Raw genomic sequence first — 25,787 nt, forward strand, 5'->3', positions numbered from 1 at the left:
GTTCTTGCACTCTCTGGAGTGACTCCATGGTTTCTATTTGTTGGGTGAAGAATAATAATAGTAAAATTCCCTATGTACGAAACAGAGTCACTGAAATTAATGAATTCAAGTTTCCTCTACGGTATACCCCCTCTAAGGATAATCCAGCTGATATTCTATCCAGAGGTAGTACTAGTAAAGATTTAGCGCAAAATTCCTTATGGTGGAATGGCCCTAAATGGCTTTTAACTGGTGATTATCCCCAATCTTTAGCTACAGAAACTGTGCATGTTAATGAAATTCTTTCAGAACCTAAGTTTGTTAACCCTCCAACCCCATTAATTGACATCCCACGTTACAGTAATTTAAGTAAGCTTAAACGTATCATGAGGTCAATATTGCTTTTTCTTAATAAATGCAGTAAAGGTTCTAAGTTTGTTGTTAACGAAATGAAAGCACTTGTCCTCCTTGAACAGAAGCAACATTTTTCTACTACCAGAATGTACCTCTGTGATAAGAATTCACATGGAGTGTCCATGGATATTAAGAATTTCTGTAATCAGTTGAACTTATTTGTTGATGAGGAAAATCTAATTAGGTCTCAGGGTCGCATGAAAACGCTTCCATGTCTTATGATACTCAGTGCCCAATGTTATTGCCTTCCAGAAGTTATTTAACAGTGTTGATAGTTGAACATTTGCATAGACATCATCACCATTGTGGTGTCAATTCTGTACTGGTATTGTTGAGAGAAACTTTTGGGTACCTAAAGCACGACAAGTTATCAAATCAATTCTATCAAAGTGTGTTTTGTGTCAGAAGTTAACCAAGAAACGGTTGTGTTTGCCTCCTCCTCCACCATTACCCACAGAAAGAGTGAGATATGATAGATCTTTCCAATCAGTAGGAGTTGATTATACTGGTGCTATTAATGTTTTTGATCATGAGACTGGCTTGGAGGAGAAGGTCTTTATATGTCTATTTACCTGTACTACGAGCAGGGCAGTTCATTTTGAATTGACTCATTCCATGACTGCTTCCGATTTCCTACTGGCTTTTCGACGCTTTGTAGCATATCATTCTCTGCCGAGTCTGATTATATCTGACAATGGTAGGAATTTTGTTGATTTAATAATTTCCTGAAGGAAATTATGGATGTACTCTAAAATGTATATTTGATTTAAATTTTTATGTGTTAAGATGGTCACAGCTGCATAGCGTTATTCAATTGAATTCTGCTCCTGGGTGCAGTTATGATTACTTCCTAATTATGATTCTTCTTGGGAGAATGTCAAAAATTGCCATTTATTCCCCTTGAATAAAATTTCCTAGTTTTCTTGAATACTTATTTTTGATGTATTTCCCAGACTTTTCTATGAAAAATACGTTGATGTGATTGTTTTGCTCCACAGAAGAAGTTTTTATTATATTAACTATAGCAATGAGTTTGTATAAATTAGTACATTAATATTTAAAGTAGTCAAAACACCTTTTTTAGAGAACAATTTTATCCATCTCTATAAAATTAAATGACGTCTGATTGCAGTGTTGTCAAACTTCTTCCTTGGAAAGAATGTATATAGTTATTTTCTTGATGTGAAAGTTGGGCACATGCCAGTAGTTTAAGCTTGCCTTCTGGGGAAACCCTTTTTTTTTTTGTATGTTGGGTTACGATTAAACAACTTAATGTTTGTGTTTTAGTTGATGGTTTGTTATGTAACCTGTAGTTTTGTAGATGTGACAGCTGTAAAACTATCCAATGATACTCCTCCCGAGTTTTCTTCCAGGTGGGAACATGAAGCTCTGCCTGTTTTCTCAGCAAGCCAGAAAGGCAAGTTAGAGAAGAAGTTACTAAAATCCAGCCCCATCACCTCGTGAACTGTCGTCGTCATTGCAGTAATTTCTTCATGGATGAATATTCAAAATCCCCCTTTTTTGGCTATTTATGTTTTCCTCTATCACAGTAACGTAACGTTTTGTCAATTTTTGCAGTAATATGTTTTTTTTCTTGCTTAATTAATGTAACTTGGATGATTGTTGTGTCCTTTAAATATTAATTATATGTGTTAAACTTTTTAAATGCGTATTTTTGAATGTGTGGCATCACCCAAAAAGAATTGGTGCATGAAATATAGTTGATTGTTTCTCAACTGCACTTTGTTGGAAAGAATATAATGTTTCTTGACTTCATGGTACATTTAAGTAAGTTAGTAAACTCCTCAGCACTGTTTTGGTCTCATTCAAAGCTAGGGCAGGAATTAAGGTTGAATGAAATCTGATTACCGAATGTGGGCCTAAAACTTTAAAGTTTCACCACAGGTGTTATTTGCTTTGCAGACTTGGCCCATGTACAAGTTTTCCATGGCATCTGAGAGGTAGGCAGAGATAGGGAATGAATCGATCCATTCAGTAATCAGCTCAGGTGACAGTGTCATACCTCTCATACCACCTTTTCCTATTTTGATAGCAGTTTGTTCACCAAACTGATCACTTGACACAGAGTTCCAAACACCTTCATGATGACATTTTTGGGTACCGTAAAGAAGGGTAGGCTATTATCGTCAGTTTAACGTCTGGCGTGTATTATCGTCACCTATCAAAATATTAACGAAATCAAACAATATAAAATAAAAGCCTCAAAAGTTTGCCTTCCTTTGACAACTATTATATACTTTATATAAAAAGTATGTTACGCCTGATTGGACGATAATAAACGCAGGTCGATAATACCCTCATCGATGGTATCCCATATTGTATTTAGGCATAATATATACCTGTGTTAAAAAATATTTAATGAGTTTATCATGTTCCTTGACCTTAAAAACATAGGTATAGACACATATCATTTATATTATCATGTATAGAAACAAAGATGTAGAAGAAACTAGATTTTTTAGTAATGGCGGCCATTATTTACATATAACACGAGTTTCCCAAAGTTGTCATGAGGACAACCAAGTTGAAAAACCTAAAAAACACCTTAGGAAAGCAAATCTATCAAGAAACCTTGTACTATAGAACATTCAAAGGTTACCCATTTTGGCAAATGGACTATTGTGGATTACACAAAGTCGCTCGCATACATTACAATAAAAATGTTTTAAATAAAGCACCAAATGACCTTGACTTAGCTTTAAAGATAAGGCAAACTGGTTCTGGGTGCACCATAAACAACTAAATAAATGTAAAGCTGAGATAAGAATACCTCCCTGCTTTAAAACTGAGAATAGTAAAACATACAAAATAAGCGTACAATTCATTATAATTAGAGGTAATCGTTATATAGGCAAATGTACAGTTTAAATATTGCCACGTTTGGTAAAGAGAAACGTGTTACCTGTAACATCTAGAGTAAATTATAGTGACATTTATGAATAATACTAGCGGATAAAGTAAGCAATGAAGTCGCCAAATGGTAGTCCGACAATGAACATTTAGCTGATTAGTTACCGTATAGGAAACAGGAATAAATTTCCTCAGAATCATGGTTAGAATATTTTATCTCTAGTTAAGAAATAGCACAAAATAAACTAAAACTACTCTTACAAGTTTTCATGTTTAGGAGATTATAAATCATAACATAATAATTTCACACAAAAATAAAATGTTGGTTACTGGCTGGTGTAGGATATTTCTCTAGCTGGTTAATCCATCGACTTATGTTGAAGAAGTGGCACCTATGTAAAAGGCGTGGCACCACTGTAACGATCTTTTCAACTCTTCGAAAGTATTATTAACGACTTTGGTTTTACAATCGCATAATTGTATGTTGTACATGGTGATAAATTTTAATATATATGTCAAATATGTACTAATAAAGATTTTTATTTCTTCCTGATAGGTGAATTAATCTCAGTCACCTATATAAAAGAGAGCGATGTGATCTGAGCCCCTCCCATGCCCGAACTCGGAGTAGTTATTTGTTTACATCGTCAGCTGGGGCACGAAGACTAGTATTCAATCTTTTCACCAATTTGCTTTAAGCTCCACCAAGAGTTGGTCTCAGAAGGTAATTACTAAAACATTTTGTAATGATGTTTTCATGTCGATATCGAATATATTTTTTTCTTTTACCCCCTATTGGGTCACAGTCTTTTCCAAGATGTCTTCGTGGTGTAGTCCTAAGCTTTACTCAACTTAGGCTAACTCAAGTGAAGTGTAACCATGGCTAAACAGTTCATCGGTATACTGGTCATTGAGGTAAGTGTCAACCTCGTTTATTTTTCGGAGGTCTCCGTATTTTGTCGTATTGGCTAGCCCATTCCCTCATTAATTCCGTCTAGTAACTGAGGTGGCCCTCGTGACTCCGTTATTCTAACTCCAGCCACCAGATTATTCTATGATTTCATTGATTAAATGACCTAATCCTTCTGTGCTAACGTCTACAGTAATATGTTTCGGATGAGGTCAAGGCTAGGTTGACTAATGGTTTTGTAAATAGGCTTTTGGAGTGAATGCAGATTGAGCAGTAGCCTACTAATGTAGTAGGCTTAGATATTTCAGAGAGAACATGACCTAGGCTAATCAGACAGTTTTATGCAACCCAACCTGGGATGTGATGTTCTGATCTGGTCATTCCTACAATGCTGTGTCCTCATATAACCAGACCTTAGCCTACCTTCTTAACCTGATGTAAGCGCTGTGCCCTGACCTGGGGGGGTTTGCCCCTCCTGGACCCCCCAAGTAACACTGACCTAAGAACCAGAACTTAATCCCCCCAAGTAACACTAGCCTAACCAGAACCCACCTTCCTAACCTGATTTAGGGCACTGTGCCCTGACCTAACCAAGGGGGGGAGCTTTGCCCCTCCTGGACCCCCTAGTAACACTTAACATCAAGTACTGAAAAGTTAAGTATACCTTAGTTTAGCCAGACCACTGAGCTGGTTAACAGCTCTCCTAGGGCTGGCCCGAAGGATCAGATTTGTTGTACGTGGCTAAGAACCAATTGGTTACCTAGCAACAGGACCTACAGCTTATTGTGGAATCCGAACCACATAGTGAGAAATGAATTTCTATCACCAGGAATCCGAACCACATAGTGAGAAATGAATTTCTATCACCAGAAAAAAATAATGGTAAATTGTTAATAAGCAACAGAATACTACAGGAAAAGTAAATTTCCAAGGTAATACCCGATGCAGAGCAACCCCATAGTTCTACCGTTTTCGCTAGTAGGCAGAATTACGAACACCTGCCCCTGTCTTCCCACTATGCATACTGCCTGGCTTTGCCTCCCCTCTGGAACCCCAAAGTAATCCATGACACCTCACATTGTATTGTACCCAGGATTTGTTCCTACTAGAATACAAATTAGCCTGTTGGCTGTTATGTAGACCAGGAGTATTCCTTGTGTCGGTAGTTAACTGTTTGAAGTTTGGTGACAAGCAGGTGAGTAGTGGGACACCACACACTCGCCTATTGGTAGGTGGTTACAGGCAGTCCCCGGTTAATGGCGATCCGGTTTTATGGCACTTGTATAGCGACATAAATCGGACGATATTTTTTCAGCATCGCAGCTCATAAAATTGCCAGTTTCCGATTATTGGGTATTGGAGCCAATACATACCTAACAGAGGCGCTGATAACCAAAAATCTGCACTTTTTGGCGCCGATAAGCCTGAAAATCGCAGATTTTGGTGTAGTGGTGATTTTCGGTTATCATCACACCCCCAGAATGGAACCCCTGCCGATAACCGAGGACTGCCTGTAGTGTTCTGTTTTTCCTTTAGCTATGGTTGAGTGAACATATCAGTTATTTAAGCAGTTACTGTTCTCAACTGAGCTATAAAGTTTGGTGTTATTATATTATATCTGTATAGTGTTTGTTTATTGGTAGCTCATTATGTCAGAGATGCTAGAGCAACAAATTTATTTTTTTCTCTAGCTGCAACCTGTGTTAGGTTATGAAGTGTTCATACAGTTTGTTTTCTTTACAGTTCGTTTTTATTTTATTTATTTATTTTTTTTTTTTTAAGAGAAACAACGGTAGCATGCAATTTTCTTTAGATGAGCAGGTAAAGTTTTGTTTCTGCCCATCCTGTGCTATTCTTCCATCATGGTATTCAAACTCTTGGGGGGGCGAAGGACATTGGGAGCCCTCTCCTCCAGTGTAGGTTTGTTGCAAGGTTCGTGACAGACATTTAGAGAGGTATCCAAGGGAGAAGTAGATCAGTTTGCTCTGTTGACCAGTCTCTACTATGGCCTTTCACACTGTTATGGTCACATAGGCCTATCTTCAGTATTGTGCATATTAGTGTAGCCCAGTCATTGCAGATTGTTCTGAGAGATTAGGAAGGGATCTTGATGAAAAGTTATTTGTATATGCACTTTGTTGGTCATTTCTTATCCTCCAGGTTGCAAGCATGCTCATTCCCCTGGCTCCTCTCTACCTCTTATGAGATAAGATACCAGGAGGGTGATTGTGGATATACCTGATCTCTTTTGTCATCCTAGTCATACTTTGCCTGCAATAACCACTGAATCTGTTGTTAAAAGCTTTTGATGGAGCAAAGTCCCCATTTTATCTTGGACTCTCAGCTGTCTTCCTCTGCAACTGTAGCAAGGGGTCCAATGAGAGACAGTAAGTTGAGAGAAGAAAAAATTCCACCCTATTTTATCGTTTTTCAGAGTTCTCCCTTTCAGATCTTGGCATCTCTTTCTGTCTTGGTCAAAAGTCTGCTATTGTGGTGGTGTTTTAAGTCTTTCCATATACAGAAGAAAAGAAGAACTTGTCGTGGTCCCCTTTGGGACAGAGCTCTGAAAGAAGTTCAGTCTAGAATGACCCTTTGTTTGTCACTGCAGGTTCTTCTTGGAAAGTTCTACCAGAGACTGTTTTCACCTACAAATTCTGTTACTTGTGTTAGGGGAGGTGTTGTGATAGGAAGGTTGTAAAGTATAGGAGTACAAAACATGCTTGGGAAGTGGGTGGTCCCACTTGACTCTTGACTAAGGACAGATGCCACTAGTCCCTTGCATATATAATTTTATTGATTTTACTGGATTCCAGCTGGTGCTAAGAGATTTATCCTAATGTTAAGACCTCTATATCTAATTGGCATTTTATGTTGTTGGCTCTCCACACAGCAATTCTGTGTCAAATGGGGTAACGTACTGTTGTACGCCTTTGGCTCCCTAAACGGGCTCCGGGAAGGGGGCATTCTGTTTAACACGTTCACAGATGCCCTGAATGTCAAACTGAACTCACTCCCAATTGGATGCACTATCACTGAAACAACAATAAACAGCCTCTGTTACGCTGATGATATGGTTCTGATTTCCCCATCAGTGCAAGGTCTCCAGCGACTCATTGACACCTGCCGTCATTATACAGAGGAATTTGATATCCTATACAATGAAGCCAAGACCTAGTGTATGTCACTGCTCCCGAGATCACTTAAGCGTATTGCAGAACCACTAATTTTCCTTGGAAATCATCGTCTGGAATTCGTGCCTGAATTTCCATATTTGAGACACATTATCACGGACAACGTAAAAGATACGGCAGATATAGAACAGAGGTGTCATAAACTATGTGCAGCTGGCAACATGATTGCAAGGAGGTTTGCCTTCTGTCATGAAACAAAACTGCTACTCTTCCGCTCGCACTTTTCATCAAAATACAGTATACATGGGTGTTTTTGGTCCACAACTATACCTTCAGAGACCATCAAATATCACTGTTGTTCACAATGACACTCTGAGGCGCCTCACAAACACTCCTCGCTATCACTCAGCCACGCAGATGTTCATAGAAAAGCGCCTGGATAACTTGAAAATCATTGTGAGGCAAACGATGTCTAGTCTGATCACCCGACTGAGAAACAGCAGCAATTCGCTCATACAAAGCATCCTGAGCAGTGAGGTAAGGAGAAGATCTAAATTGTGGGAAAGATGGAATAATGAGATGTTTGTTCCTTAAATGCCTTATTCTCTGTTTTTGCAATTATGAAGTGTCATCTCTGGAATCTGTCATTATTATATATATAAAAGCTCCCCCCTTAAGAAGGCCTTCACTCCCTTTCGGGCGTGAAGGTCTGTACTAAGCAAGCTGTTCGCTTCTATTACGTTACTCTTCTCCCCTGAGCAGATTTGTCCCGTGCAGTCTAACTAGGTATGGACCTACCTAACTGTAGAAAGGACATGAGCTTTAATTACTTACTTACAGAATCCTAACTGTACTTAAAGGTGCTTACAGTTATTACATGCTACCTCTTATAATCATGGTTTTTTAGACGTAGCCAAATGGTATATTCTATGGTATCTCCTATCCTAACCTACCCCACACGGCCGTAGCACCAACGTAATGGACAATGAACTAGCTAAATTACAAGGTTTTCTGCACTACAGTTGGTAATTACTGGTTGGTACATGAGGTTTGCCTCATATGATAAATGCTTGCCTCACTGAGGTCTTAGGCCATGCGTGTCATGAGCGTAGTGGCTCTATTCACTATAGTTTAGACTGTCTGATTTCAGTTACCCTGTACTTACGTGTTTACTGCGTTTTGATGGAAGGTGCAAGTGATAAGGTTACTATTCAATGTCGTTAATCTGTTTAGACTGTCTTCACCACTGGTAGAGATCATGCTGGCTACCTCCTCTGGGCAAAACAGGATCACTATCTAAGATGGTAAGGCACTGTGCCAAGAGGGCCCTAGTGCCAGGATAAGCTCAACAACCTGCAACTACTGGGCTCTCTTCTGCCCCTTCTTCTTCTTCTTCTTCTTCAGCCTCCTCCAAGGCCTATCTATGTCAGACCTAGGAGGTAATGAGGGCACCGACTCTGGGGAAATGCCAGAAGGGCTAGCGGGCATGAAGTCGGGGGTAACTTCAGAAGCTACAGGAGGGCTCCCTACTCCAGCTGCTGCGACAACTGGAGCGAGAGCGATCTCGACCTCTGCGTTCAAGGAGGCCAGTTCCTGGTCTCCCAGAGAAGGTGTAACAGTTTGGTTCACCAGGGGTTCATCCTTTGGGGACGGATTTGGCGAAGAAGTGTCGGGTGCTGGAGGCTCTCCAGTTGCCACGACTAGGGCTGTGAGGGATCCTGGATCTCCCGGAGGAGGATCCACCTAATGACTTGGACCAGGCACAGGGTCTGTCTTAATTGATGGCTCAGTGTCCGTGCCGGATGGAGCTTAGCACTGCTCAGTGCTCACAAGTGGCACTGGCAGCAATTTTGCGGGTCAGGCATGCCTGACAAGGGGTCCAGAGGTGCAATGCTTCGCAGATGGCATGAATTTGGCTGTGGCAGAGATTCCTGCACCAGCTGGAGATCAGAGCCTCTGAGAGTCTTGCTCGGGGGCATCCGCTGGGCGTTGCTTACTTGGGCAGCCCTTCCAATAAGTGGAGTTGCCTGTCCGCTTACACGTCCGACAGTGGTACTGCTCCTCCTGAATGTCTCTTTGGGGAGAGGGAGGACCTCTTTGTTGGTCACCCCTTCATGAATGGAGAGGGCTAGGCCGAGATCATTTTGATGTGTACCCCTTCCGCTGACCACTTCGGTGGGCGGATGGTGGGTTATCTTCGTGGGGTTCTCCTACAGTCTGGGCCTCCATGGAGGAGGTAGCGTGGCTGTGAAGTGGCGTTGGGAAAGGGGTTCCCCAGCGGAGGTCCCTACCTAACAGGAAGTCCACTCCGGGCAGAATTCCACCCACCACGCCAAGGCGGTGGGGTAGTGTGCCCCAAGGTGTCGTGACCTGGAGCTTGACTGTGGGAATGGTAATGGTGTGGCCCTGTATCCACTTCATCTCCCCCCTGGTTTTCTTGTCCTCCCTTGTGGCGACGGCTGGGGTGGGCCCTGGAGATCAGGCTAACATCTGCCGCGAGTGTCTACCATGACCGGAAGGGTTACGGGCAGGCTAGAGCCCTTATGGGGGCCACCGAGATGAACTGGGTCCCTAGTCTCTGAAGCAGGGTAAAAGGATCTTTTCGGCCTGGCTCACTGAGAATGAGGTGCTAATGAGGTTGACGAACTTGGTGGTGGGGACATGATGATGTGGAGAGCTAGGCCGGGTGGCCAGCACTGTAGTGCACTGCAGCACCACAGGATTTGCACTGGCCCCTTGCCACCAGCTCGGTGGCCTGTGGTGATGGTTGGTAAACAAGGTTGCATGGATGTAGAGGAGAGGAGTTCTGGCTGTTAGTAGGAGGCTGCTTGTTAGTGCCGAGCTTGTATCGGCACTGAGGCCAGTTGCCCCACCCTTTTACAGTGGGCCCCAGGAGGCTTGCTAGGCAGTCCATTCTTCGGGCATGAGTCGAGCCTGAGAGGTATCCTGGTGGCACTATGCACCCTGGGATGTGCTGTAGGACTGGTTGAAGGTTTCCCATGAATCGGCCATGCAGCAGGCTTCCATAAGGGTGGTGGGCTGCTTATCTTCTAGATATACAGGGAGGGGCCCAGGCACACATTGGTAAAGATCCTCCAGCATTGTCCAATTGAAGAGGTCCTCAAACATTGTGCAAGACAAGGAGTTGAACCAGTGGGTGCCAGACTGGGTCTTGTGACAGACCCATTCATTTCCAGGACCAGCGGACTTCCTTGGCAAGGCCTCGGAACCGCTGTCTCCATTTCTCTGAGGTTATTTCGTAGGCCTTCATGATGACTCTATGCACTTCAATCATGTTGCCTCTCTGACTCTTCTCCAGTGAGTGAAGTGCTGCCTTAGCTTTTCCCTCCATGTGCTTGGCTAGCACTAAGGCCCTCTCTGTCTCAGTGGTGCTGTAGTTCTCAAAGAGTGCCTCTATTTCCTCCAACCATGCTTCTGGCTCTTCCTCAGTCCACTTGGTGACGAGGGAATTAATGCTCGAGATTAGAGCATTTGGGGCAGCAGGTGTGGGGTTGGAGGCTTGGTGTATAGCCATAGCTTCGGCATTTTCTCTTCTTCTTTCCAGCTTGAGCTCCCTTTCCTTGAGAGCTAGCTCACTCTCCTTGAAGGCTAACTCATGCTGTCTTCTGCTTTCTTCTCTTTCGTCTTCCAGCTGCCTCTGTTCGGCCTCATACCTCCTCTGTTCTTCTTCACACGCCCTCTGTTCGGCTTCATAATTCCGCCATTCTAGTCTTTCTTCCTTCTCTCGCTTGGCCAAGTCATCCAGCTGTTCCTTAACCCACTTGGTGAGGTCCAATCCCTGTAAGACCTGCCACTGTCCCCAGCGCCATAAAGGCTCTATGACTCTGTTTCCATGGTTCTGGTGGGCAAGGGCATCTATCCAGGTCAACTGGACGTATTTGGGCAGCAAGGAAGTGTCCCTCAGATTTAGGGTGACTCTTCAGTGATGTAGCACCTTTTCAAAAAGGTGGCACTGTGGTTGAGTGTACCATGTAAAGGTCACACTGGTGGCACCCAGTATCTTTATGCACTGGTGTAACTTTTGTAACCAAAGGACTTTTTTTCTGTTCCTTTTTTTCTGCTTTTTTCTTCTTTGTTTGGTGGCACTATGGTGCCAGTGCGTTCCTAGGAACCCTTTACTTGAGTCCAACTAGTTTATATTTAAAGAAAATGGACTCTGCCCCAGCAGAGTGTAACAAATGAGTGGGAGAGAAAGGGAAGGTAACAGAGGGAGAGAGATGTAAGCTATTCAGTTTATGACAGTGCCTCAGATCAGTGGTACTGTGGAAAAGGAAAATTCAATTGTGGTTGTTTTGAGGCCCTCGTGAGTGACTGGTCCCAGTACCCGCTGTGCTACTCCCTTGTCATGCAAAGGGAGAAAGGCTACTTTCTACTTAAGTCTGGATAAAAGACCTCACTCGTGCCCGACAGTTTCTAACTGTAATTAATCTTAACCCCTGCTGCCGACTGACGACACATACATCGACTGAAATTGTCTGTTGGGTGCCGAGTGGACATCTTGATACGTCGACTACAAAAAACTTCAACCTTCAGTCAACTTTGAAAAATAAAATGGTCGAAAAACACAATTGTAAGCTAAAACTCTTACATTCTAGTAATATTCAATCATTTATCTTCATTTTGCAACAAAATGGAAGTCTCTAGCACAATATTTCAATTTATAGTGAATTTTTGAAAAAAACTTTTTCCTTACGTCCGCGTGGTAACTCGGCCGAAAATTTCAGAAATTCTTTCGTCATTTTGTCGTAATTTTTACACCGTTTTATATTAGCCATTAAATAAAATTTTATATATGAAAATGTGCGCAATTTCATGTAAAATACAACAAAAAACAACCCATGGTTGGAAATATTTTCATATAAATCACGATAAGTGCCAAAATTTCAACCTTCTGTCAACTTTGACTCAACCGAAATAGTAAAAAAACGGAATTGTAAGCTAAAACTCTTACATTCTAGTAATATTCAATCATGTACCTTCGTTTTACAACAAATTGAAAGTCTCTAGCACAATATTTCGATATATGGTGAATTTTTGAAAAAACTTTTCCCTTATGTCCGTGCGCGGTAACTTGTCTGAACATCTCAGAAATTCTTTCGTCACTTTGTCGTAATGTTTGCACAGTTTTATATTAGTCGTTACATAAAGTTTTATGTATGAAAATGTGCGCAATTTCATGTAGAATACAACGGAAAATAACTCATGGTTGTAGCTTTTATCAGTTTGGAAATATTTTCATATAAATCACGATAAGTGCCAAAATTTCAACCTTCGGTCAACTTTAACTCGACCGAAATGGTTGAAAATGCAGTTGTAAGCTAAAACTCTTACATTCCAGTAATATTCAATCATTTACCTTCATTTTGCAACAAAAACTCTTACAATATTTCAATTTAGTAATTTTGAAAATCATTTCCCTTCCGTCATCCGTATGTAATTTGCCAAACATCTTGGAAATTCTTTTGTCATTTTGTCGTAATGTTTGCTCTGTTTTATATTAGTCATTACATAGTGTTTTATATATGAAAATTCAATTTCATTAGAATACAACAGAAAATAACTTGTGGTTGTAGCTTTAAGTTTTGAAATATTTTCATATAAATCACGATAAGTGCGAAATTTCAACCTTCGTCAACTTTAACTCGACCGAGATGGTCGAAAACGCAATTGTAAACTAAAACTCTTGCATTCTAGTAATATTCAGTCATTTACCTTCATTTTGCAACAAATTGGAAGTCTCTAGCACAATATTTTGATTTATGGCGAATTTTTGAAAAAAACTTTTTCCTTCCGTCCGCATGTGGTAACTTGGCCGAACATCTCGGAAATTCTTTCGTCATTTTGTCGTAATGTTTGCACAGTTTTATATTAGTCATTACATAAATTTTTATATATGAAAATGTGCGCAATTTCATGTAGAATACAACAAAAAATAACTCATGGTTGTAGCTTTTATCAGTTTTGAAATATTTTCATATAAATCACGATAAGTGCCAAAATTTCAACCTTTGGTCAACTTTAACTCGACCGAAATGGTCGAAAAACGCAATTGTAAGCTAAAACTCTTACATTCTAGTAATATTCAATCATTTACCTTCATTTTGCAACAAATTGGAAGTCTCTAGCACAATATTTCAATTTATGGTGAATTTTTGAAAAAACTTTTTTACGCCCGCTATGTAACTTGGCTAACATCTCAGAAATTCTTTCGCCACTTTGTCGTAATGTTTGCACCGTTTTATATTAGTCGTTACATAAAGTTTTATATATGAAAATGTGCGCAATTTCATGTAGAATACAACAGAAAATAACTCATGGTTGTAGCTTTTATCAGTTTTGAAATATTTTCATATAAATCACGATAAGTGCTAAAATTTCAACCTTCGGTCAACTTTAACTCGACCGAAATGGTCGAAAAACGCAATTGTAAGCTAAAACTCTTAAATTCTAGTAATATTCAATCATTTTTTTCATTTTGCAAACAAATTGGAAGTCTCTAGCAAAATATTTCAATTTATGGTGAATTTTTTGAAAAACTTTTTTCCTTACGTCCGCGGTAACTCGGCCGAACATCTCGGAAATTCTTTCGTCACTTTTTTAATGTTTGCACAGTTTTCTATTAGTGTTACATAATTTTTATATATGAAAATGTGCGCATTTTCATGTAGAATACAACAAAAATAACTCATGGTTGTAGCTTTTATCAGTTTTGAAATATTTTCATATAAATCACGATAAATAGAAAAAATTCTACCATCGGTCAACTTTAACTCGACTGAAATGGTCAAAAACTGCAATTGTAAGCTAAAACACTTACATTCTAGTAATATTCAGTCAATTACCTTCATTTTGCAACAAACGGGAAGTCTCTAGCACAATATTTCAATTTATGGTGAATTTTTTGAAAAAACTTTTTTGCACGTATTTAATTCATGCATCAAAATATTTTCTCTGTGTTGCTTTGATCGATTTACAATTTGCTATATACAAAAATCATCGCAATTTAGTGTACAATACAAAGATAGAAAAATAACTTGTTCTTTAACCGCTTTGTCATTTTTGTCAATTATAATGAAATTTTTTTGCACTGTTATATTTCATTATTTATATATGATAATGATATTTTTTTCATTTCTGATGGTCGCATACTAAACTTTGACAAAAAAAGGAGCCAAAAATGATACTCTTAATCTTTAAAACTAAACGTGTTGTGATTTTTTGAAAAAACTTTTTCTGCTTTCGCGCTTAACTCCCGAATGCCGCCGGCATACGACAGACACTTTTGTAAATAGAGGCTCGGCATTTAAGGGTTAACATGTCCTCATTGGTGGGACAGAGGTGGTTCTGGTTATTCGCTTTAGTTTAATTAATTATCCCAGCCCGCTCTATGAGAGAGAGAGAATATTTTGGGCTATTTTAGGGGATTGTCTTAGCAATCATAACTTTCCTTGTGGCCCAAGTCGTATGTTTTACTCTGAGAATTATGTTTAAAAATGATAAGTTTCTTTTCTTCTTATAACTTACATCGGGTATTTGTATAGAACTTTTTTTCTTTCTTCTCTTATATATCTCCTTAATAAAACCTATCATTCCCTGACTAAATTATATCTTGTTTTTACCTATTGTATGGAATCCTAAAAACTCTTGAAGTCTATGTTCTGTCTTAAGATTTTGTAGTCGAAATACGCAAACAAAGTTTTATCAATAACAATTTACCTTCATGGTATTTTGTAAAATTAATGTTATTGGAAAACCTGTAAAATCTCTTTGCAGCCTCTAATTTCACTAAACACACTTTTTACCAGGCACTGTTCAAATTTAATAATTTTACTAAATTCAGATCTTAAAAGTTTTTTGACATCTCAAATTCTTTCGTAATATACTACGTTAAAAGTAATTCTTTAAGAACGAGAGAGAGAGAGAGAGAGAGAGAGAGAGAGAGAGAGAGAGAGAGAGAGAGAGAGAGAGAGAGAGAGAGAGAGAAACCAAACCGATGGTCTCGAAATCAGAATGAAAACAGATTTCAGAATTCCAGCGGCACATGAAACAGTTACATGACGCCATTAAAGCATTTTGAGTGCGAGACACCAAAAGAGAAATTTCTAGAAGGAAAGTGACGTAATCCCAGCAAAATGTTTTGAACGCAATCGACGCATTCACTTTGGGGTGTACATGATCAGAGCAATGCATGAACAATGCAAATTCTGCTTTTTTTACGGGACAAATCTTTACAGAAACTCTACACGATCAAAACATACTGCAATCGGGTAATTATGATTGAGGTGTTTTATAAACAAGACGAAAAACTAAGTCGATTTCCTGAACGAATCGGCAGTTGTTATTCAAAACTATCTTCACATTAACCCAAAACAACAAAACAAAGCGCTCTCTCTTATCTCAACTGATGACAACTGAAATGAAACAAGTCTTTGCTGAACACACACACTCACACATGTGTTGCTCATACTACATCACTGTTAAAATTGTGTTATCAGTTCTAAATTATGCTGTTATTTAAATCACTAGTACCTTTGAGATCTGATGCCAAACTAAATACGACACTTCAATAATCACTATCATTACACATAAAACATGATAAATAAAAGAGTAAATATATCAAAATTATAGAGGATATATGTATTACAAGGCAGCATCATGAAAAAATGTATATATACTATATATATATATATATATATATATATATATATATATATATATATATATATATATATATATATATATATATATATATATATATATATATATAATTATAATGTGTTATAATATATAAAACCAATCAACAAATATCATATGTCTCTGTGTGAAAATTTTGATGTTTTGCTTGCAGATTCGTCATTTGTTGTGAGATATGAAGATATGATTTTAAAAGGTCATTTTCTTACAGATAAATTGTATATCGTGATTCTGAAATATGTTTAGATATGTTTTTTTTCGTTTGTTTAATATATTGTTCAGTATATCAAAGTGAGTACTGAGTGTTCTGAGGATTGAGGGAGAGATATTTTTGAACCATTATCGCTTACCTGCTTCCTGTATTTACACAAGTGTTTGGAGAAAGGCAAGGGCCTCTTGTCTTCTCTGAGACGAGTTGACAGCTATCGGCTAAATGCTTGTTACATATTTATTCTGTGTGCCTATTCTGAAATTATCATCTGTGTCTGTGCCTATTATTTTTCATAATCTGAGAAAGAGAGAATGAGTAAGTGAGAGAGTGAAGTTGACATGCTGACAGGATTTGGTCCAAAATACCTCCTTTCTGTTTGCTCAGGTGGTTTGAGTGAGCAGACGATGTCAGTCATATAGATAAGAGCTCTGGCATATTTCCTTCTGAGCCTCAGAATTCTCTGTGTGTGTTCTTTGGCATAGAATCCTTACTTGGTCCAAAGAAGGATGTAGGACTTCTTTTGAGTTACCTTGTTCCAGACATGTTACTTCAATTATAAGACGTGAATTCTTTGGTTTCAGGACAGGATTATTCTCTGCGTTCCAACAGATCCTTCAAGCTTCTTCCCCCTCCTCTGATTTGTCATAGGAAGTATTACTCAACAAGCCTTGTACCTCTGTTGGGTAGACAGCTCAACTCTGATGTCATTCGTTTTAAGCCTGGGCTTACACTAGATCAGGTTAGGACTGACAGTTCTTCTTTAACCTTTTAAGAAGCAACTACCTTGGAGTCTACTGCCCTTTCTGCCTTTCAGATTGTCGCATGGCTGGATTTATGGTCTACAGCGGTTGCTAGTAATTTCTTACTGTTCTACAGCGGTTGCTAGTAATTTCTTCTTACTGTTCTGCGAGAGATTTCTTCAAAAGTCCATCTTTCATCAGGTTACTTCAATCTTGTGCTAAGGCCATATCATAATTAGGCCATTTGAATGCTAATTTGTGGACTAACTTCTTACTGATAAGAAGAGGCGCAGCCCTTTCTAAAGTATCTAGATCAGTCGATCCGGACTCTTACTATCTTTACAGAATGGAGATCTCGTAGGGTCCCAGCTGCTTCTGCCTGAGGAACAACTGCAAGCTGCTATCATCAGACATCAAGCCAACACTAATGATCAACTTGTCCAACAGGCAGTGACTAAATCTTCGTCTCAGTTCCATCCTTCAGCTCCAAGACAGATTAGGCAGTCCCCTCCAGGGAAGCCTTCAAGACCTTTGACCTAAGCTAAGGTTACCTGACCAACTCCGTCACCAAGGAAGCAGCCTCACCAGCGTCCCTTTCGATCTCATCCTTCAAAATCAGGGAGGGGGAATAAGGGCAGGGACAGGGGAGAACAACAGTAGATTGGGCACCACTCCTTGCCCGTTGCCACCGGTGGTGGGGGTGCCTGGTAAGCCACTGGGCTATGTGGCAGTTGCAAGGGGCGGAATAGTGGGTAGTGGATGTCCTTTGGGTAGGATATCCACTTCCATTCGACTCCCCTCCTCCTTCTCCCTCCGATCTTCCTCTCCTACACCTGACTTATGCCCAGGACTCTCCGAAGCACTTAGCTCTTCAGGAGGAGGTGAAGAAAATGATGGACAACGGAGCAGTGGAAAAGGTAGTCCATCCTTCTCCAGGGTTCTTCAGTTGGATTTTCCTGGTACCAGAGGCCACTGGCAATTGGAGACCGGTGATAGATCTCTCAACTCTAAACCTTTTCATCAGGAAGATGAGGTCCAGAATGGAGACGCCGTGGACAGTCTTAGCAGCTGTATGAGACAACGACTTCATGTTATCTACAGATGTGAAGGACGCCTACTTTCAGATTCCTATCTACCCTTCATCCAGGAAGATCCTCTGCTTCAGTCTTGGGGAGCAAGTGTTCCATTTCAAGGTTCTTTGCTTCAGATTGACAACAGTGCCGCAAGTGTTCACAAGAGTCTTTACCCTAGTGTCAACGCGGGCTCATGCTCAGGGGATTTGCCTATTGAGATATCTCTATGATTGGTTAATCTTAGCAAGTTCCTGGGAAAGGCTGATTGGGGACAGGGACCGTCTTCTCCAGTTTTGTCACATCCTGGGTGTCGTGATAAATCTTGAGAAGTCCATCTTCTTCCCAGACGGAGGATTCTGTACCTGGGTATGGTAATAGACACAGACTCGTCGATGGTTTTCCCATCGGACCAGAGGATAGAGAGGTTCAGAGCAGTAGGTCACTCCTTCCTTTCGAGGGAGGAGCAACCAGCTCACCAGTGGCAAGTAGTTCTGGGCCTCTTGTCTTTTCTGGAGAAGCTGGTCTCTCATGGGCATCTCCATATTTGGTCCTTGCAGTGGAGACTGAAGGAGTTTTTGTCCCCAGCAGGAGATTCCCCTCAGCTCCAGGTCTCTCTGTCAGCAGAGGTGAGAAGTGACCTCCTGTGGTGGTTGGATGACCAGAATCTGACTTTGGGAACTACTCTTCATTCACCCCCTCCAGATCCTCTGTTCTCAGACACATCCTCCAAAGGTTGGGATGCTCATCTGGAAGAAATGCCGACTTTGGGGGTGTGGAGTGCTTGGGACAAGCAACTCCACATCAGTGTGTTGGAGTTGAAGGCTGCCTCCTGGGTCTTAGGAGTTTTAAGAGAGGGTGGTGGGTCACTCCGTCGTTCTGATGTTGGACCACTGTAGAGTGGTAGCGTATGTGAACAGACGGGGGGCTGGTGTCGTGTCAGCTTCACTCCCTGACGGCCGAATTACACCAGTGGGCAATCAACAACTTGGTGGAGCTTATGGCCAGGTACATTCCAGGCAAAAGGAATGTAGTAGCTGACAAACTAAGTTGTCAGGGACAAGTTCTAGGTACGGAGTAGTCTCTGCATCAGTGGGGAAGACTCATGTTAGACCTCTTCTGCCGCAAGGTTCAACCAGAAGCTAGAAGTTTATTGTTTGGTGGTCCCAGATCCGTTCGCTGTAGCAGAGGACGCTCTTCAATATCCTTGGGACAACCTGGAAGTTTACGCCTTCCCTCCATTCTGCCTGTTCCGTCATGTCCTGAACAGAGTGATGAGTTCCAAGAATCTTAGGATGAACCTAGTAGCTCCTTTGTGGCTTCAAGCGGAGTGGTTCCCAGACCTACTGTCTCTGCTTTCTGCGGCACCAAGGGAGATTCCCCCTTGGCACAATCTTCTCTGCCAACCTCAGGTAGAGAGCACCACCAATCGGTAGGGTCCCTGTCTCTTCATGGGTGGAGGTTATCCAGTATCTCTTACAAGCGAGAGGTTTTTCTGGCAGAGCAGAAACTCAGATGTCCGGCTACCTCAGGAGATCTTCATCAGCCATTTACCAGGGCAAGTAGGCTGTCTACTGTGATTGGTGTCGTCAACGGGGTTTCTCTCCATTTGGAACTTCTGTTCAATAGATAGCTGACTTCCTAATCTATCTCAGGACAGAGAAAGGGCTTTTTGTTTCTGCTATTAGGGCTACAGGGCTGCTTTAGGAGGGGTTCTCTGTCTGAAAGATGTAGACATCTCTTCATCCTCAGAAATCTTTTATGTTGTTCAAGAGCTTTGAGCAATCTTGTTCTCCTAGGTAACTTAAACCTCCTACATGGGACCTAAGACTGGTATTGGGTAGTGGGCTCCGTTAGAGCCACTGAGTCAATCGTCAGACAGGGATTTGACTTTGAAAAGTCTTCCTCCAGGCCTTAGCTTCTTCGAAGAGAGTTGGTGAGGTCCAGGGTCTGCATTATGATGTCAAACACACCACGAGTTGGGGGTCAGTTGCTTTTGAATTCGTCCCAGAATTCGTGGCTGAGACGCAAAATCTTGGTTCAAGATGACAGATTTGCCTCATTCTCCATTCCTTCCCTTAGGGATTTTGTTGACAACGATCCTTAGGAGTTACTGCTTTGCTCCGGCAGAGCACTGCGTTGTTACCTGAAAAGGACTCATCACCTAAGACCTAGGTGATGTAGACTTTGTGTTAGCACAGGCCGAACCAAGAAAGGAGTGCCCAAGAATACCATTTTGCTTTGGCTACGTGAGGTTATTAGACAAGCCTATGCCTCATCGTCAAGTTCTCTCTCCAATACCGTATGTGATAAAGCACATGACATCACAGGAATAGGTTCCTCTTTGGCATTTAAGAAGAACTTATTTGTTCGTAGGATTTTGAATGCTGGTTCTTGGCTCCATTAGACCACTTTCACTTCCTTCTACATAAAGGATGTTGCCCACAGGCCCTTGGACACTTTTTTCCATGGGTCAGTTGTGGCTGCTCAACAAGTTGTGTAGTTCATCCAGTGCCCCTGGTGGGACCATTTATATCTTGCCTAAGATGATAGTGTGGAAGAAAGAATGAATGAGATGACTGGTCTCTGGTCTCTTTTTCTTTCCCTTTCTTCTTGACGTATGCACAGTTTTGAAAAATAACACATCATGCGCTGGAACTGGCTTGATACAGGTGAGTGTTGCAGCCATATTGTTACAGCATTTAGATGTTCCATACAACATACAAATATGCTTCTCAGTAGCCTTTACTTCTCTCTCCAGCATGGGGACTGAGAAGTGGTGACAAACCCGTTACATGTGGCCAACAGGGTTTGTTGCTTGAGCAGATATAGTTCTCTTTGACTTCCATATATGCAGTGAATCTAAGTCTGCATTGTATTTTAGCCCAGTGAACTGGGTGTTAGATACCCTCTTATGTAACAACTCAGAGGTTTAGGTCTCTTTCTTTAGAGCCCTAATTTCTAGGAAGGTTGATCAGGTGTGCTGAACCTCCAGTCGGTTCAGGATTCTCATACCTCCCTCCAAGTGTGAGTCTATCCTAATGTCAAGACCGAAGGTTCCAGCTAGGTCTCTGACCGGCTACCACCTCATCTGCATATTAATGTCAGATGCCACATTATCCAAATGTTAAGACCACAGGTTTGTTAGCTGTGAAAAATACAAATTAAATCAAAATTTGTCATTTCATATATACTTACCAAGTAATTACAGAATCAGAGCTCTCCCTCCTCCCCTCTCATGGACATAAGGTCACAAACAGAATGAGGTTTCCTGCTAAGTCTTTTCCACTTCTCCCGTTAGTGGGCAGGGCTTGTCACCTACATTAAACTATTGAAGTGCCACCACAATTTTTAAAACAAAGGCTGCCACGTGAGTTTGAAACCATAGCTAGGTAATTATTGGTAAGTATATATGAAGCTTAATTTCATTATGAAAATATAATTTTATAATGAAAATAACATTTGTATAGCTGGGAGAAATACAAATTGCTTTTAAAAATGTTTTATAATTATGTATGTGTATATGTATGTACTGATATATGTATGTGTATTTATATACAGTACAGGCAGTCCCCGGTTAATGGCGGTCTCGGTTAATGGCGCTTGTCTAGCGACGAAAATCGCAGATTTCCGCTTATTGGCGCCGATAATTGGGTATTGGCGCCAATACATACCTAACAGAGGCACCGATAACCAAAAATCGGCACTTTTCGGCGCTGATAAGCCCGAAAAAGCTCCGGAAATCGCCGATTTTCGGTTATCATCACACCCCCAGAACGGAACCCCCACCAATAACCGAGGACTGCCTGTGTTTTGTATATTTTAGTGAGGGATATTAACATCGGTGACTTTTGGTGTCACGGTACCATAGAACTTACTGTATATCAAAACAAATGAAAAACTTAGCTGCAGCCAGAATCAAAGCTGAAAGGATGTGAAATTTAAAACTGTTCTCTAGTCTTTATGGTGTCTCCTTAGCTACTTAAGGTTGCTATCAAGCACTGTTATTTAGTGCAGTAACTTCATTTTACAGTGTCAGTAAGTGGAATGGAGGAGGTTCTTATTTGTTATATTGCAATACACTCCCTGAACACCTGAATTAGCCCTGGTCACCTGACCAGCCCGAACATAACTCCACTCATTTAACTACATTGTTAAAAATTTTAACTGCCAGCGTTACCAACGCTGCAGGAAAACATTGTTTACCGAGTTACCTGCCCACTGATGGCAACCCTGCTATCTGCACCGGTCAGCAGAAACTCCCCCTCCTTTCTAATCACTTCTTGTTCGCTCGCCTGACAGGACGCATCCTGTTGCTAGCGAACTTTATTGTTGGTCTCTCAGCCCGACCCCCCCCACATAGGTTGTGAGAGTGATTTAATTGACCCTGGCTTCAATTTGGATTGAGTTTTGGACTTCTTGGATTTGTTGGATACCTGAGACTTTGATGAATTCGGCTGTAATCATGGACTCCACGGCTAAAGACAAGACTACCGCCACCAACCAGAAACCATCCTCGGCTGCCACGCCCCCCGATCAGCCTGCCAGAGATGTAGAGAAAAAGCTTCGATCTTGCTCGGCCTGCAACAGAAGGATGAGTACCCTCAAAGACGACCGACATTCTCTGTGCGTTAGGTGTAGGAAAGTTCTGTGTAGTGTAGATAAGGGATGTGATGAATGTAGGGACTGGTTGAACGACCAGATGGAAGCATATTTCAAGCATAGAAACTCATTAGCTTCCAAAAGTAAATGCAAGTTACCTATTGAACCTAAAGTTGAAGAAACTGAAGACTTGGAGTCAGTACTATTTAGGAAATTAGAGGATAGGTTGTCATCAAGTATGACCAATTTGTTCAAACTTAATGGAGAAATTGAAGAAGTAGCCTTTCAGAGGGAACTGGTTTTTCTTTTTCACCCCTGGCTCCTCCCCAGACCCTATGCGAGCACAAACCAGGCCCATCGGGGCGGAGCAACCAGATCAACAGTTGTTAGCACCAAACCCCCATATTAAAAGTTGACAGGTGGTGGCAGCACCTGTTACACCTCACCATTACTACAACCCTCCCTAATTATTGTCTGGAGGAGACTTAATCAACTAATTAAAATGTCCTCGGGTTCTGAGTTTCAGCAGGTCTGCATAATCCCTGGATCCAGCGATGATATTGACAATATTCTAGCCGGATTTAAATCAAAAGAAGAGATGTCAGTTATAATCGGAAGAAACCAGTTAGGAACCTTCCCAGTGAAATTCTTCAAATGTTTTTTACGGGAATCAAACATTATTGAAACTAGTGGAGCAGTGCAATGTTTAATATTCTGTTTTTATATAAAAACGTCATAATGCGGATTTCAGACAGATTTCGTCACAAGCATGGGTACAGAGTTCAATGAGCGACAACGTTTTCATTTAGGTTATAATCGTAAAAGTTTGAGAATAGATAAATTTCAAGACTGAGTTTTCATTATCATATAATTTGTTAAACTATCACCAAAGTGAGCCTAAACCTTATAAGGACTAGATACTTATATGCCAAAGGTAATTAATGTTGTAAGGTGAGGTGTTAAATTTGCCTTACGTGCCAAAAACACCTAACTGATCCCTCTACCTTTTTTCTAACTTTGAGTTTAACAAGGAATAAACGTCTATCTAGGCTACCTCTTAGCCGCTCCTTCCGCCCCTGTCCCACGAGATCCTTTTGTGGACATTTAACTGGAGGGTTCCTGTCAATTTCGGTATAATTTGCCTACCTCAGCTAATGGGTGGGTCGGAATCAATTCACACTTCGTTTCCTTTCGATATAATTGTTCACCCCTTACCATGAGAACTGCGTCTTAAGAATTTCTGACAGGTCGGCTATATAAATAATATAAGATGATTACCGTAGAGGCTATTTAATTTTAAGTATGGGATACTAGTGAGAGGATGCCGATTGACCTGAATTAACCGATGAAGGCCATTTGAGCCTAGAACCGATTGCCTGGCTTCAGCCTTCTAGGTCTGCTGCTGTCCAACCTGAATTGTAAATTCATGAGCCATATTATAGACATCAGTTAAACTTTATTATCAAATTTGAGTCTAGTTTTTCACTCCTATTGCAGAAGTGGTTCAGACTGCAAAAGGAATGACAATTCCGGTTTCCTAAAAGCGCCCTCAAATAAAGTAGATTTACCTGAGAATGCAAATGAAGAATTATTTTACAACTTATAATGAAGATAGTAGTGACTATGAAGAATTTAACCGGCTTACCTTTAACAAACCTATTCCTACTTATATATCTAACAATTTTAATGCTGTGCCCTCCATTCACAGAGATGGGAAAATACAATTAAATGACTCCTAATTGCATTAACATTAAGTGAAGGAGACAAGAACTCTCATGATCAATTCTTTGTTTGTAATCATAATAAAGAACTTGCAGACCTTTTCAAATTGATAAATTTGCCAAAGTTGAACTTTTGGCCAAGTGGCAGGTTGTTTAATGAAGATTTCAAGAAGAAATTTCACTTTGATATTGAAAACATTAAGATGGCTATATCTTCTTTTCAAGGGCATGCAGCTCTGGCGCAATTCCTTACCCCTCTAAGATTAACGATATTGATTTCATTACTAAAGTGATAATTGGGCCTTTCAGGAAACACATTGATCTAATTAAAAGTTTAATCCGCTCATTCAGAAGTAGAACTTACCCAGGAACCTCAATTTAGATATCAGAGATGCTATTATTAAAGCTGAAACTAATGATATATGGGTCTTATCAGATGATCAAAGGAAAGCTATTCAGTGCTTTTGAGGCGGTCCCCTTCCTAGAGGAGGGACATTATCTTTAGAGGTGGAAGGTTCAACTTTGGCAAGTATCAGGGCTACCCCAGAGAGAAATTTAACTTTTACAGAAGATTCAGGGGAAGCTTTGGGTTCAGGAATAGGTTCAATCCCTACAGGCGAGGTATCAAGAGGTGGCGAAGAGGGGAAGGAGTACAGGGGACAGACAGCAATTAATTCAGACGTCAAAGATAAGAAACAAAACTAATTATGCTTTAAATCTTAATACCATCGAGCCCTGCTCGGACCAAGTGGAAAATAACCTGGAGCTTCACAGTAAAGATAAAAATTTGGCAAATGTACCCACTAACAATTCAATGATATTGGAAGAGTTAAATTTCCCTACAGAAGCCTCTAGCTCAAGAAAACTCTCACGCCCCTCCAGTAAGTGGGATAGGTAGGTCATTGACAAATAAATTAAAAAATTGGCAAAAACTCTCAAATTCTTCTTTTGCATGCAACTTGATCAGTAAGGGTGTGAGACTCCCATTTACCAATAAAAATAAGGCTCAAAAGACTTTGAAAAGATTTGGGGTTGATAGATATTATTCTTCTAGCAAGAGAATAATACTAGAGAGAGAATGTGACAGATTACTAGACCTAGGGGTAATAGAACAAATTAACAGAAATTCTTTCTACTACTCTAACCACATATTTTACAAGCTTAAACCCGATGGGAGCATTCGCCTAATCTTTGATATGGAAATGCCTTAATACTATTGATCAAGAAACCTTTCTCTATGCTGAAACCTAAAACTATATTCCCTTATTTACATTTTAAACAACTGGGCATGTAGACTTGATTTAAAGGATGCCTATTGGCTAATTCGTCCTCTTCATTCCAGTGCTCAAAGATTCTTAACGTTCAAATTAGGAAAGCGTAAATTCAAATGGATGGTTGTTCCCTTCAAGGTTAAAGACAGCTC

General features: G+C 40.6%; 1 protein-coding gene across 3 annotated transcripts in view; it reads left to right on the plus strand.

Annotated features, from left to right (window-relative positions):
• Positions 1–3,625: 3,625 nt before the first annotated feature.
• Positions 3,626–25,787, plus strand: part of Kaz (Katazuke) — a 117,975-nt gene continuing 95,813 nt past the window's right edge. The window contains exons 1-2 of one of the 3 annotated variants that reach the window (XM_067095754.1): positions 3,626–3,706; positions 3,821–3,988. Coding sequence is in view for 2 of the 3 variants with exons in the window: in XM_067095758.1 (XP_066951859.1) it covers positions 4,144–4,179 (36 nt within the window). In the remaining variant the exon portion in view is untranslated. Of the gene's footprint in view, positions 3,707–3,820; positions 3,989–4,058; positions 4,180–25,787 lie in introns of those variants that run through there. The other 2 variants (XM_067095758.1, XM_067095748.1) reach the window with 2 other exon arrangements.

The sequence above is a fragment of the Macrobrachium rosenbergii genome, chromosome 4, assembly GCF_040412425.1.
Source record: "Macrobrachium rosenbergii isolate ZJJX-2024 chromosome 4, ASM4041242v1, whole genome shotgun sequence".
Taxonomy (NCBI): domain Eukaryota; kingdom Metazoa; phylum Arthropoda; class Malacostraca; order Decapoda; family Palaemonidae; genus Macrobrachium; species Macrobrachium rosenbergii.